This window comes from Oryx dammah, unplaced genomic scaffold, assembly GCF_014754425.2.
Source record: "Oryx dammah isolate SB20612 unplaced genomic scaffold, SCBI_Odam_1.1 HiC_scaffold_25, whole genome shotgun sequence".
Lineage (NCBI taxonomy): Eukaryota > Metazoa > Chordata > Mammalia > Artiodactyla > Bovidae > Oryx > Oryx dammah.
Window position 1 is genome coordinate 59,128,642 of NW_024070209.1, and position 14,171 is coordinate 59,142,812.

At 32.5% G+C, this 14,171-nt stretch overlaps 1 protein-coding gene across 4 annotated transcripts in view; it reads right to left on the reverse strand.

Moving 5' to 3' along the window:
* USP34 (ubiquitin specific peptidase 34) overlaps nucleotides 1-14,171 on the reverse strand; it is a 219,721-nt gene that overhangs the window by 64,290 nt on the left and 141,260 nt on the right. For all 4 annotated transcript variants that reach the window (XR_005718281.1, XM_040223999.1, XM_040223998.1 and 1 more), the window contains exons 34-41: nucleotides 12,357-12,557; nucleotides 9,061-9,143; nucleotides 6,297-6,337; nucleotides 6,015-6,139; nucleotides 4,888-5,040; nucleotides 3,842-3,946; nucleotides 1,976-2,031; nucleotides 1,764-1,884 (exon numbers count right to left, since the gene is read on the reverse strand). Coding sequence is in view for 3 of the 4 variants with exons in the window: in XM_040223999.1 (XP_040079933.1) it covers nucleotides 1,764-1,884; nucleotides 1,976-2,031; nucleotides 3,842-3,946; nucleotides 4,888-5,040; nucleotides 6,015-6,139; nucleotides 6,297-6,337; nucleotides 9,061-9,143; nucleotides 12,357-12,557 (885 nt within the window). In the remaining variant the exon portion in view is untranslated. The remainder of the gene's footprint in view (nucleotides 1-1,763; nucleotides 1,885-1,975; nucleotides 2,032-3,841; nucleotides 3,947-4,887; nucleotides 5,041-6,014; nucleotides 6,140-6,296; nucleotides 6,338-9,060; nucleotides 9,144-12,356; nucleotides 12,558-14,171) is intronic.

The following is a 14,171-nucleotide window of genomic DNA, read 5'->3' on the forward strand; positions in this document are numbered from 1 at the left end:
CACATGAAAAGATGCTCAACATCACTCATTATCAGAGAGATGCAAATCAAAACCACAATGAGGTACCACTTCACACCAGTCAGAATGGCTGCGATCCAAAACTCTACAAGCAATAAATGCTGGAGAGGGTGTGGAGAAAAGGGAATCCTCTTACACTGCTGGTGGGAATGCAAACTAGTACAGCCACTATGGAGAACAGTGTGGAGATTCCTTAAAAAACTGGAAATAGAACTGCCTTATGACCCAGCAATCCCACTGCTGGGCATACACACAGAGGAAACACAGAATTGAAAGAGACACGTGTACCACAATGTTCATCGCAGCACTGTTTAGAATAGGCAGGACATGGAAACAACCTAGATGTCCATCAGCAGATGAATGGATAAGAAAGCTGTGGTACATATACACAATGGAGCATTACTCAGCCATTAAAAAGAATACATTTGAATCAGTTCTAATGAGGTGGATGAAACTGGAGCCTATTATACAGAGTGAAGTAAGCCAGAAAGAAAAACACCAATACAGTATACTAACACATATATATGGAATTTAGAAAGATGGTAATGATAACCCTCTATGCAAGACAGCAAAAGAGACACAGATGTATAGAACGGACTTTTAGACTCTGTGGGAGAGGGAGAAGGTGGGATGATTTGGGAGAATGGCATTGAAACATGTATACTATCAGGTAAGAAACGAATCGGCAGTCTATGTTCGATACCGGATACAGGATGCTTGGGGCTGGTGCACGGGGATGATCCAGAGAGATGATATGGGGTGGGAGGTGGGATGGGGGTTCAGGATTGGGAACTCATGTACACCTGTGGCTGATTCATGTCAATGTATGGCAAAACCAATACAGTATTGTAAAGCAAAATAAAGTAAAAATAAAAATAAAGAAACTGAAAAAAAAATTTTTTTAATAAACAAAAAAATAAAATAAAATGCTAACAGCACCCCAGCTGAGAAACACTGAAAAAAAAAAAAAATTACATATTGCTTTAAATATAACATAAGACTTCCACCAAGCAAGACTATAAATAAGTCAAGTTATTCCCAGTGAGAATAACAGAAAAATTTTTAAAGATCCAGGAGAAAACCCACAAAACAAGGCTTTGTGCAACAGGCGTAGTAGCACAGATTTAAGACAGGTAAGACTATCACTTTAAGTTTATCTTAAGAATCCCTCAGCCCATGTTCATGGCGGACAGACAATCTTCCATTCTGGTGGTTATTCCTGTTTCCTAAGATGATCAGTAACCCCAGGAAAGCAATCCTCCAAACCATAACTTAATTTCCTTAATGAAAGCACAGACAAAAGTGCCAGTGACAGTAAATAACACAATCTAAAGAGAAATTAGACATTTGTTGGTATAGAGTTATTAGGTGTTATCAACAGTCAATTATAGAATTTGTGTCAAATGGACCTTTAAGGTATGAATCAATAAGTATTCTACAATGGCTACATTAATTGCATGTGCTATTAATTCAAAATATTCAATTCTATAAAAATCTATTAAGTACAATAGCCTCTTCATATTCAGTCACAGTAATTAAAACTTGTTCTGCATTCTAAAAACAAGGCTAAGATTTGTATTTCTAGGATTTATCTTATTCAAAATTCACTGTTCCTACCAGTAATAAAGTTCTGATAAACTTTATATTTGTATGTTTAAGGAGATTTAACATATCCACATACAAGGAAACAATATTAAAAACCTTAGTCTTATTTCATATAAATACTTAGATGTATTATTACCAACCTGTCCTTCTCTTGAAAATTTAAAGGGTGGTTTGTGTTTAATAACACTTGTTGCAAGCCTTAGGAGTCCTGTAAGCCCATCATCTTCTATATTACCATCTTGATGATCGAGGATCTCCCTGCTACAAAACATACAAGCAAAACAAGATAGGTCATACAGTTACATCCTTTATCTTTATGCAATGAAACTGTCAATTTCATATCAAATTTTACCTTCGAATACAGTCGGCCAAATGCCGTGCCAAAGCATCCAAGTCGAGCAGTGTTGTCTTAATACAAAAAGAAAATACAAAATTCAAATATAGATCTTTACATTTAGTATTTCAGTATTTACTAAAACAAAACAAAAAAATCCTTTACTTTTAAGTAACAAGAATTCTTCAAATTCATTAACTTGCCAATTAAATTATAAGTAATATATAACTACTCTTTACTTATACATATCAATAAAATTATAGTTGTAAACACATCATTAATAGTCCTTCAAAAAAAATCAATGAAATGTTGGCAATAATTATGACAGCCATAGTAATTTAATGAGAAAACACTAGGTTTGATTTATTTTTTAACAATTTTACTGAGATATAATTCACATACAATTCACCAAGGTTTGCTTCTAATAGTACCTTCTGAAATAAATAGACAGTTCACTTCAGAAATCTTTATTCTCATTATAACTGAGCAACAAAATTAAAACAGATTTCATGAAACAGAATCTAATTTAAGAGGATTCACAGTCCAGTGGTTAGGACTCCACGCTTTCAGTGCAGAGGGTGTGGGTTCAGTCCCTGATTGGGGCCATAAAATCTTGAAAGCCATGTGGCATGGCCATAAACAAAAAAGAAGAAGATTCTCAAAGAAACTCTGATCACCAAGAAGGAAAACTACTTTGAATACCAAGCAAGAAATAACAGATTCCTACTTTAAATGGGCAACCATAGGTTTAAAAAAAAAATTCCATGTCTACCTGGCATTGGTATTTTATGGATAAAGTCAAATACATTAAAATATGTTCAAGAGAAGGAAGACCTGGAAGTGGTCATCAAAAGAAGTAAGATAATACTAGGGATGTAATATACAACATGATAAATATCATTAACATTGCTATATGTTATATAAAGCTGTTGAAAGAGTAAAGTGCTCATTATAAGGAAATAAAATCTCTTTCCATTTCTTTAATTTTATATCAGTATGAGATGATAATCTTCAACTATGCTTATTGTGGTAATCATTTCATGATGTATATAACTCATTATGCTGTATACTTTAAACTTATACAGTGCTGTATGTCAATTATAACTCAATAAAATTGAAAGAAAAAATTAAAACAGGTTCAATACTGATTTTTAAATTTCTCAGATGTAAAGCAGAATAAGAATTCAGATGTAAACTGTTCCTTAAAAGTAAAAAGCTCAAACGTTAAAGGACTTTTAAAATATATAGTGTATATATTGGACTCTGATTGAAATACATGAAAAAAATTGACAGAAAAGGTTCCCTAAATATTTAAATGTAAATTTTTCAAGTGTTTCTCACTTTTCTGTGAGATCAATTAGATTTATTTTAGCTTGCTAAATTTATAAAAAGGGAAAAAAAAGTTCTTATGTGGCCAAGCTTTTCTTCAAAATGGACTTGTTTTAAATGGCTTTGTTAGACAGGAGTATCATTGTAGTCTCATATAACAAAATTAGATCAGAAAACTGATAGTGCTCTTTAAAGTGATTTCTATTAACTTCAACTTTATTTTATATACTCAAAATCTACTTACTATTACAGAAATCTGTATATTTAAAGTCTAAATTTCACACTCCAAGTAAGATTTTATACCCACAGATCTTACTCCGAAGACATAGGAAACTACTGATAAGTACCAAGTAAAGACATTTCAACTAAGGTCAAAATAAAATGAAGGAATGAGAGTAAAACACAAAGGTACAAATGAAGTAGAAAAACTATGACATTTTCAACTCATTAAAGACTCATAAAAATGCCCTAATGATAAGGACTTATAAATTCACAAAGAAACATGTACATAATGCATCTCTATTAACAAGTTAATGTAAAATTTTCTGAACATACCTGACTAGCATCCTTTATATGTATGTTGTCAACTAATTTGCACAACAACCAAAAATATTCTTTACATCCAGGTTTTAACATTGGTTCTTCTTCATAATCATCTATCTATTAAAAAAAATTTAAACTTTGTGAAAATAGTTTAAAAAGGGAAAATGAACTTAAAATTATATTTTAAAAACTATTAGGGTTTATTAAAAAAAGTTAAATCCCTACAAACTAAACAGTATTCAAAATTTAACCAAAAAATTCTGAAGAAGACATTCCTGGTTTCTTTAAAATTAAAACTACTATGTACATAAGTGAATGATGAGAAGTTGAGGAAAACACTACTCTCAAATTACTTATAAACTACTTGGAAAAGATATGAATAATGTATAATACTAAATAATGTAGTGTCAACTAAAAATTCAATGACAATGTGAAAACACAAGAAACCTACAAAAAATGAGTATATATAAATCTACCCACATGTAATGGTCTATTATAGTTTTCAAATCTGAAAAATAAAGAACATTACATTTCTTACACAGTCGATGACAGTAAATATGGAGAAGAAAAATCCTACAATGCATCATATTTCTAGAGATTAGTACAATTTACTTATTAATGGGCCCTGAATTTATTATGTGGGAGAAGGGGTTTACAAGGCTAGTAATGAATAAAGCTGAAAATTCTATCACAAAGATAAAACAACTGTGATTGAGTAAGGAGAGTGCTACATTTATGATGTTTCTATTATTCAACTTATCAACACAAGGCTCAAAACCTATAAGGACAAATGTTATTTCCAAAACAGAATACCCATGAGAGATCCCACAGAGCTGAAACTAAAGCACATAGAATCTATCCTTAAAGTGTAACATGGACACAATATGTCACAATGCTGTTACTTTAAGAACTATATAACTATCATCCTCCTGGTGAAACCTATAAATAGTAAACAGGTATTCAAAATTACTTGCAAGAATAATATAATGATAAACGTGGGGCAAATGAGCATGCAGAAATAGAACCTGCTGTTGAACACAGTAAAACCTTACCCTTACCCTGATAGGTTTGAGTGCTTGAGCATCTGGAAGGAACTTCAACAATGTTGAGGCAGCCAGTAGCAGAAAAGAGCGATTGATTGAGTCTCCTCCATCCAGCCCTGATAGAGATAACTTATAAAGACCATTGCAAGACTCATGACGGACTGCAGTCTAAATGAAAAAGCAAGTTCCAAAGATAATCTGAGTCAGTGTTAAGAAATTAATCTTAAAGTTGATACGTTGCCAGAAATAATATGTTAGACGGCTTCTTTAATAACATATTTTAAAACACAATGCCCCGATCCAATACTTAGGCATGTAAATAATACACAGTCAAATGAAGTACCCCAAAGTTATACAGTAATATGTAAAAACATTTTGGAAATTCCCAAATATGGCCATAAAAAAAAAACCTAAATACAAAAAGGACTGAGAAGAGATTATTCATAATAATTTATTTACATGATTAAGTAACAAGAAAAATATTTTCAGAACTAGAAACAACTTAGAAAGTATTTAAACCAAAATATATTAGATTTTAGAATCTTGTTTATATGTTAGAACAGTTACCTGGGACAGAGCCAGAACAAGAATACATATGCATTCAATACAAAGCTAGTAATTCTAGAAACTGTTCTCTAAAAAAGATGTGAATATCATGGCTAAGTGTACTAGTAAGTGTTTCTACTATTTCATTTAGGATATGGTGTGAGTAACACCAAGATATGATTGGTGAAAATTATACTGACTTCACTGTCAACAATGAAATCAAAAGGAAATATATATAACTTATTGTCAGTCTCTCTTGCATCTAAGGATACTCTCAACTAGATAAAGCAAAATAAATTTCTCAAATATAAATTACAATAATAAAGGCTCAAATCTTTCTAAACCCTCAGGGGAAAAAAAAAAGAACCACTCTGTAAACAAATACTGCAAAAAAAGAAAAATATGAAAGCTACACAGTAACATTCACACTTAAGTGTACATAGTTCAAAATACTCTAGATCTTAAAGGATTAATAACTTCTTTCCAGGATATATTTATGGAATCACATTCATTTGTTTCCATTAGCTCTTTTTATTATCAATGCTAATATATGAAAAAATATGAATAGTAGTACTAATCTTCAATCTTTAGCTTACCTCAGGAATAAGGAGAGTCAATTTCTTTAGCCAGTCTTGTAAATGATCACTATCAGCAAGGCTAGATTTCACTAAAGAACAGCAATGAGCCCAACTCACCAAGAGCCACATAGAATAATGTGAAACTAAAGAAAAATTGGAAAAAAGTTACTATAAAAATTATTATAAAGGCTTGTACTATAAAGAAAACAAAATTTCGTTATCAAAGAAGGGTATTACACGTAAATGTTTCCAGCCATCCAAATCTTTATCTATTAAAAATCAACTTTGTGGAACCCTTACCTTCATGTCTAGACCTGTGATCAGATTGAGCTTTCAAAACTCTGTAAAGTAAAAACATACCATCAGGAATAGTTAAATTCAGCAATGAATTAAAAAATAACTCTATTTCTACATATTTATCATTTAACTTTCCCAAAAGATTATAGATTTTTATGAAAGCTAATTTAGTTTTCCATGGTCTTCATATTTTGTTTAAAGAATCACTGGCAAAATCTTATTATAACAAACACTAAATGACTTCATATTTAATAAATAAAATCTGAGTGAATCCCATATTGACTTAAGTGCACTCTCACTTAAGTGCCTAAAAATTTGGTTACTGAAATGATATGGATTACAAAGAGAAAGGTTATAATGGTTTAGAATCTAAATATAAGACTTCTAAAAGGAAAAAAATCATATACTGGCATAAAATGTCCCTTTTTTTTGGTATGGGTAAATTCAATTTTCATTGGGAATAGTTAAAAGTAAATTATTGAAAAGTAGAGAAAAATAACATTTAATTCTATATTGCTTCAGTTCTATTTTTCCCCCCATGATACTTTTAGTAACTTCAGTGGAAAATGTATTACCTCAATTTAAAGAAAACAGTAAAAATTTTCAATTTAATAACACCATTACACAGGAATTTAGTATTCACCTTACAAATAAATTGCTGGTTTTTTTTCTTAAGAAAAGCACAGATCTCTAGATACATACTTTGTTATAACTAAATTGTTATAATTAAAAAATGCCTTTGAAAATTTCAAAATCTATGTAACTGATTTAAAGTAAAAGGTACTGAAAAGTTAAAACTTATAAATCAAGATCTGGTCATATTTCATGTTTAACTTTTATCATATTGGCTTAATATAATTAACTTTACCAAGAGCAACCTACTCATGTAACCTTTTAAATCTGTGGCATTTGAAGATTTTTGGTAACAGACAATAAGTTTTTTCTAATTACCTTAATTGATATAAACCTCCCAGCACCATATAAACTGAAGGTGGAAGTTTACAGAACGTACATTAGAGGACAGGGAGAAAAAGTTAATAATTATTTATCTGGAGGAGAGTAACTGGTAGTTGGTACAAAAAATCTATTTTCCTCATACAAACCAAGATCAAGTTACTGCACTTTCTTTGTTTCCCCACATTATCCATTCATAAGTTTTATAAATAATAGGTGAAGTGGCTGGCACTAATAATGGTGAGCAAAATCAGATAAAGTACATACAAAACTATACGGTCCAGTGCGGTAAAGCAAGTATTAATCAAGTAATGCAAATTCAATAGAGACAGACACTAAAGAAAGACAAACTAAAAAAGAAATAATCTTAAAATAATCATGCTACTTATATTCAAATATTGCTTATGAAAATGACTTTTAAAAGCATCTAAAAAGAGACAACTAGCTATCAGCCATAAATAAGCACTTTGAAACATATTTACATGAACTTTGTAAATCATCTGAGTAGCAATGGCAAGCTTAAGCCCAGCATAACACCTAGAGAAAACAATACTTAAAAATATTTCTACATACTTTAACATAATTTATGTGATTATTTAAGGTATACAGAATCAGGTCTTTATGTATTAGCAAATATCATTTATACACTATTAAAACTTTGTATATTATTTTTTTTAAATCGCCAATGTAGCCCAAATAAATTGGGTCATATGACATGTTTAAACTATATTCTTAAATAAATATTTCCAGCTTTATCTACTGAGAGCCCAGAAGCAAGTTAACATTAGGAGCCATAAGCATCCATATTACACTGGTTCCACGCCAAAAACTAGGGCTTCCTAAACACTGATTCCAGAACTAAGGCATATAAGCAAAGTGAACAGTAATAGTAATGAATTATCTTGCATTAAAAAATCCAACTTGATATTAAATAAAAGGAAGAGAAAGCTCTTCCTCACAATAGAATGTCAACTAATAAACACAAAATGAATGGCTAAGAGCTAGAAAATCACTAGTTTGCAAACACTGTACTGATACTTAATTCAGGCAAGAATCATCATCACTGTAATCCATAGGTTAGTTTTAATGAGAAAAATCAGAAACTTCACTGTAGAGATATCTGGATGAAACCAGAGTGACTGATCAAAATCACTAATAGTAAGACAAACAGCTATCACTGGGATGAATTGGGAAAGATATGTTACTTATTGAGTATTCCTGCTAAAATGTATAGTCTGAATTTAATTGTAAGGAACAATCAAGAAAACCTAAACTTAAAGGTGTTATAAAAGAACTGGCCTGGGATGCTCAAAAATATCTGTTCCATGAAAGAAAAGATAAGAAATATTCCCTATTACAGGAAATGGAAGAAATATGACTATGAAACACAGTATGTTATCCTGGATGAGGGAAAAATTGCTATAAAGAATATTAATGGGATTTGAGTATGGATAATATGTTAGATAATATTATATCAATGCTCAATTTGAGTATTTCACTATAGTCATCAGGAAACTGTCCTTGGTCTTAGGAAACACATCAAACTATTTATTTATGGGTAAGTGACCATAATGTCTGAACTCTTACAGAATTTAGGATAACATGTAAATAAATGTGTGCACAGGGACACCCACAGAAAATGCTATAAAAACTTGCAAAATGCTGGTAACAAAATGCAAGTCTAAATGAATGATATGAAAGTGCACTAAAATACCCTAACCATTTATCTGTTACATTTCAAGTTTTTCCAAATTAAAATTTTTAAACACTGTATTCTTACTATATATACATACATAATGTAAAAACATCATACCTAGGAGCCAGATTATCATATGTATAAGCAACAGACATAAGTCGCTGAATCAAACTGGTTCCTTGGACAAGAACAAGAAATACCTTTAAAATAAAAACATTAAAAAAAAAAATCTGTAAATACACTAAAGCATAAAACTGCATTTTAAACAGACTCTATATTACTTTGATTTTTATTTATAAAAATATAAGGAATACTCTAAAAATGGTTATTGGAAAATACTACAAAAGTATTAAATACTAGAAAAACAGATTTTCATAAACAAAGAATAGCAACTTTAAAAAGAAAATAATACAAATTTAGAAAATACACAGGCAAATCCTCTCTATTTGACGCACAGATTATCTGCATGTCACCCAACAGAGCGAGAAAAATTATATTATACATGCCAGTGATTTTGGGGGGCAGTAGATGAAGTAACATTTTTCACTTGAAATAAATACTATAGTTAACCAAGCTTGGAATCCAGATTAAAAATCCTGAGGTTCAACATTAGTTTACTTATTTTCAAGCTGTATGACTCTAATACTGAATTTCTCAGTTCTTAATCTATGTAATAGAAAAAATATTTGCTAACTTAATAAAGAATTATTAAATTCCTTCTGCAGGCCCAAACTCATTCTGGGCACTAAACTCTATAAAAGCACTGTTCCTATCCTGGGGAAGTTAGTCCAATGCAGCATATAACATACAAAGCATTGCAGGAGCTTCCCTGGTGGCTCAGTGGCGAAGTCTGCCCGCCAATATAGGAGACACAGGCTTGATCCCTGATCTGGGAGGGTCCCACATGCCATGGAACTAAGCCCATAAGCCCCAACTATTGAGCCCACATTCTAGAGCCTAGGAGCTGCAACTACTGAGCCCATGGGCCACAGCTACTGAAGCCTGCGTGCCCTACAGCCTGTGCTGCACAACAAGGGAGGCATCAGCAATGGCAAGCCTGCACACTGCAACTAGAGCAGCTCCTGCTTGCTACAACTAGAGAAAAGCCCTTGCAGCAACAAAGACCCAGAGCAGACAAAAATACAGTATTAAAAAAAAAAAAAAAGGCATTGAAACACAAGTATATGCAATGTGCCAAACGATCAACAGAAGAGAGCAGCAACTAAAGCTGTCCCTGACAAAATAAGGAGAGCTTTAAGAAACACTATATTTAAGTTTGGAGGCTAATGGATACATGTATGTGTATCGTTGAGTCCCTTTCCAGTTTGCCTGACTCTTATCACAATATTGTTGACTGGCTTTATCCCAATACAAAATAAAAAGTTAAAAAAAAAAAAAAAGACAAGCTATACTTAGGCTGGAATTTGAAAGTTAAATTTGGAATCTGAAACTTCCAAAAGGCTACTGAAAGAGAATAAATGAAACACTGCATGACAATAAATTAGTAAAAGAATTAGTGTTTTTTTACTATTAGATGACTATCTCGAGAAAAAGACTAACAAAAATTTCCCCTCAAATAGCTTAGATTTACATACTATGCTCTAATTATTATGATAAACAAATGAAAAAAATATATGCTCTTTTTCTAAACTAGAACTATAATATTGGCATATGCATAGCAAAAATATGCACATAAAAAGAGAACCCATGGTAATGACCTGTGACTCTGGGGAAGGTTCATTTGTATATTCTTTTTTGCCGCAACACAACTTGCAGGATCTTAACTCCCTGACCAGGGATGGAACCTGAGTCCTCAGCAGTGAAACTGCAGAGTCCTAATCACTGAGCCATTAGGGAATTTCCTCAATTGTACATTCTAGATATTTTTAGTAATTATGTACGTGAACAAATTTTTTTAAGCCAATTATTTAAAAATCCCATATATGAGTCTATGTATTTTATTTTTCTATCAGTAACAACTCATTGCTCTGAAGTTTCTTGAACAGGTATGAGGTAAGCTGCTGTCCTCAAATGATTACAAAATAAGGAACAGACTGAGTAAAAACTTATCTTCAACCTTCTCCAGGTCAGTTCACTGACAGAAATAGTGGAAGGGCAAATATTTGATTGTATGAACAACAGAATCCACAGTCAAAAAGACTTAATTTTATTGCTGGATGTGCTGGTTATCGTGCCACTTTTGTTCACCTCCAAACCCACCATACTGTGAACTTGCCCTGCCATTATAATGGCTGGTAAATTTCTCTTCTGCCAGCTGGCTTTCTAAGTTTGTCAACCTGGGATACTTGAGAGATACCTTATGTCCTTTTTCTTTTTTGTATGTTCTGTGGTTTGTTTTTTTTTTTTTTTTGGTTGTGCCATGCAGCTTGTGGGATCTTAGTTCCTGACCAAGGATCAAACCTGGGCCCCCGGGTGGTGAAAGCATGAAGCTCTAACGATTGAGCCACCAGGGAATTCTTGTTTGTTCTGTTAACACTGTTCCAGAAATATTTTAACCAGATGAGGAAACTGATTTCAGAATCAGTAACAGAGTGAGCTCCTCAGAGGCCTAAACTCCAGTTCAGCAAGATCCCATCTATAAGCTTCTCACTTCTGGTAGCTATAATCTTTTACATATATTCCTCAAAAATATGTGAAATTGCCTGCATTACCTTAACATTCCCTTTTAATTAATAGCCCTTCAAAACATGGAATTCTCTGGTGGCTCAGTGGAAAAGAATCTGCCCGCCAATGTAGAAGTCATGGGTTCAATTCCTAAGTTGGGAAGATCCCCTGGAGAGGTAAATGGAAACCCACTCGAGTATTCTTGTCTGGGTAAAATCCCAGATGGGGGCTATAGTCCATAGCTAAGCTAAGCTAAGTCACTTCAGTCATGTCCGACTCTGTGCGACCCCATAGACTGCAGCCCACCAGGCTCCCCCGTCCCTGGGATTCTCCAAGCAAGAACACTGGAGTGAGTTGCCATGGAGTCACAAAAGAATCGGACACGACTTAGTAAATAAACAACTCTGAAACATAAGAATAAAATTACTTCTCGATTTTAAATCTACTCTGTTGGAATACCTAGTGTAGTTTGTTTTTCTGAATGGATCCTCCATTCAGCACAAAAATTACTGAGACCAACTAATGAACTCAACCCCACAACTAGATAACATATAGAATGGCATAAAATTCACTGTGCAGTTTGGATGATGAACTGAAAAGTTTTACTCCTTCGTAATTGCTACTGCTTTAAAATGAAGGCATAACTTCTGCTGTCAGGTCATACTGTGGTGATCTAGGATAGCATTTCATAGATATCAGTGTTGTTCACTTTGTAAAAACAAAAATAAACAAATTCTCTTAAAAGACGAGTGTATTACTACAGTTTAATGGTAATGTTTCTACTTTACCTCTGTTAATCTTGGTATATGAAGACCCTTAGCATGATCACCAGCAGCCTTTCTTGACTTGCCAGGCCATGTTCTTTTCCTATGGCTTTCTGCTATACCAGACCAGGCAAAGACATCATGATAAGCTAAATCCAAATCGGATGGATCTACTGCAAACTGGCATATTAACTTCAGCAAGCAAGCAAGACAGTCTAGCTGCCACTGTGGATAAGAAGAAAATGTTATTTACCTAATTTTCATTAATTTCACATGACCACTATACAAACTGAAATTAAAGACTAGAAAATGAAAATTATTATAGCTAGTACTTAATCCATGAGGTAATGAAATTTTTCCCGTTCATGTATTGTGGTTAATAACAACCCAATCTTACAAAAATAGACACTAGATAACTAAAATGTGTATGTGATGAAATGAAAATGATACTTGTATTTCTATCATGAAATAATCATACAAATGTATATAATAAAAAGATAAAAAAACACTGCTTGGAATGAACTGAAATATTCAAACTATTAAAATACTTTACCTACACAATTAGCATTAAGGGCAAAACTATTAGAAGCTGTCTCTCCACATTAAGTGGCATATACTCTAATATTTGGGAGTGAAAACTATTCTCAATAATTCGATAACTTTTCAATTGAAAATCTGCATTTTACAAATGTACATGTAAAATAAAATAAGTATCTCATCAATAAAATACTGCTTAGTATGGAAAGTAAAATTCCTAATTGATTTAAAGCTCCACATTAAAATTTTTTAAATAAAACAATTCCTTCAAATAAATAAGAACATCATCTATATATGAGAGCTTTCTCTTTAATGGTCCTTGTTCTCGTCTTTTTCCTAATGCCGCTACTAAGTGTTACAACTATACCAATATACCAAGAAACACAGCAATACTATGTAACTGATTTTTTAAGAAAAGTATCACAAAATTTCAGTGAGGAAAAATAAAGTCTTCACACAAAAGGTGCTAGAAAAATTGGATAGCCATATGGAAAAATAAAACCTAAACCTCATTCTACATATACAAAAGTTAACTCAAAATATACCACAGATCTAAATGTAAAAGGTCACTATAAAATTTACAGAAGAACACATAGGAGAATATCTTTGTGACCTTAGAAAAAAGGTTTCTTAGCTAGAATTAAAATTGAAAACTTCTCTGCTTAAAAGACACTGTATAAATATAAAGAAAAGACAAACCACAGATTGAACGCAAATATTCTTAACACATACACCTGACCAAAAAAACTTGTCCAAATTCATTAAGGAAAAAGTCTTACTGCTCTTTACTAAGAGGGAAAAAAAAAAAAAAAAAAAAAAACCCCAAAAAAAACAAAAAAAAAATCCCCAAGATATGTATAGACACTTTACAAAAGAAGATAAAAAACATGGTCCAAATGAAATGTTAATGGGGAATTTTATAACTATGTTTACATTAAAAAAAAAAAGAAGGATCTCATTAATCAAACTTTCAGTTCAGTTCAGTTCAGTCGCTCAGTCGTGTCCGACTCTTTGCAACCCCATGAATCGCAGCATGCCAGGCCTCCCTGTCCATCACCAGCTCCCGGAGTTCACTCAGACTCACGCCCATCGAGTCAGTGATGCCATCCAGCCATCTCATCCTCGGTCATCCCCTTCTCCTCCTGCCCCAATCCCTCCCAGCATCAGAGTCTTTTCCAATGAGTCAACTAAACTGAACTTTAGAGGTTAACAAACTAGAAAAAGAACAAACTACACCCAAGGTTAGTAGTTGCAAAAAGGAAATAATAAAAACCAAAACAGAGATAAATAAAATAGTGAACA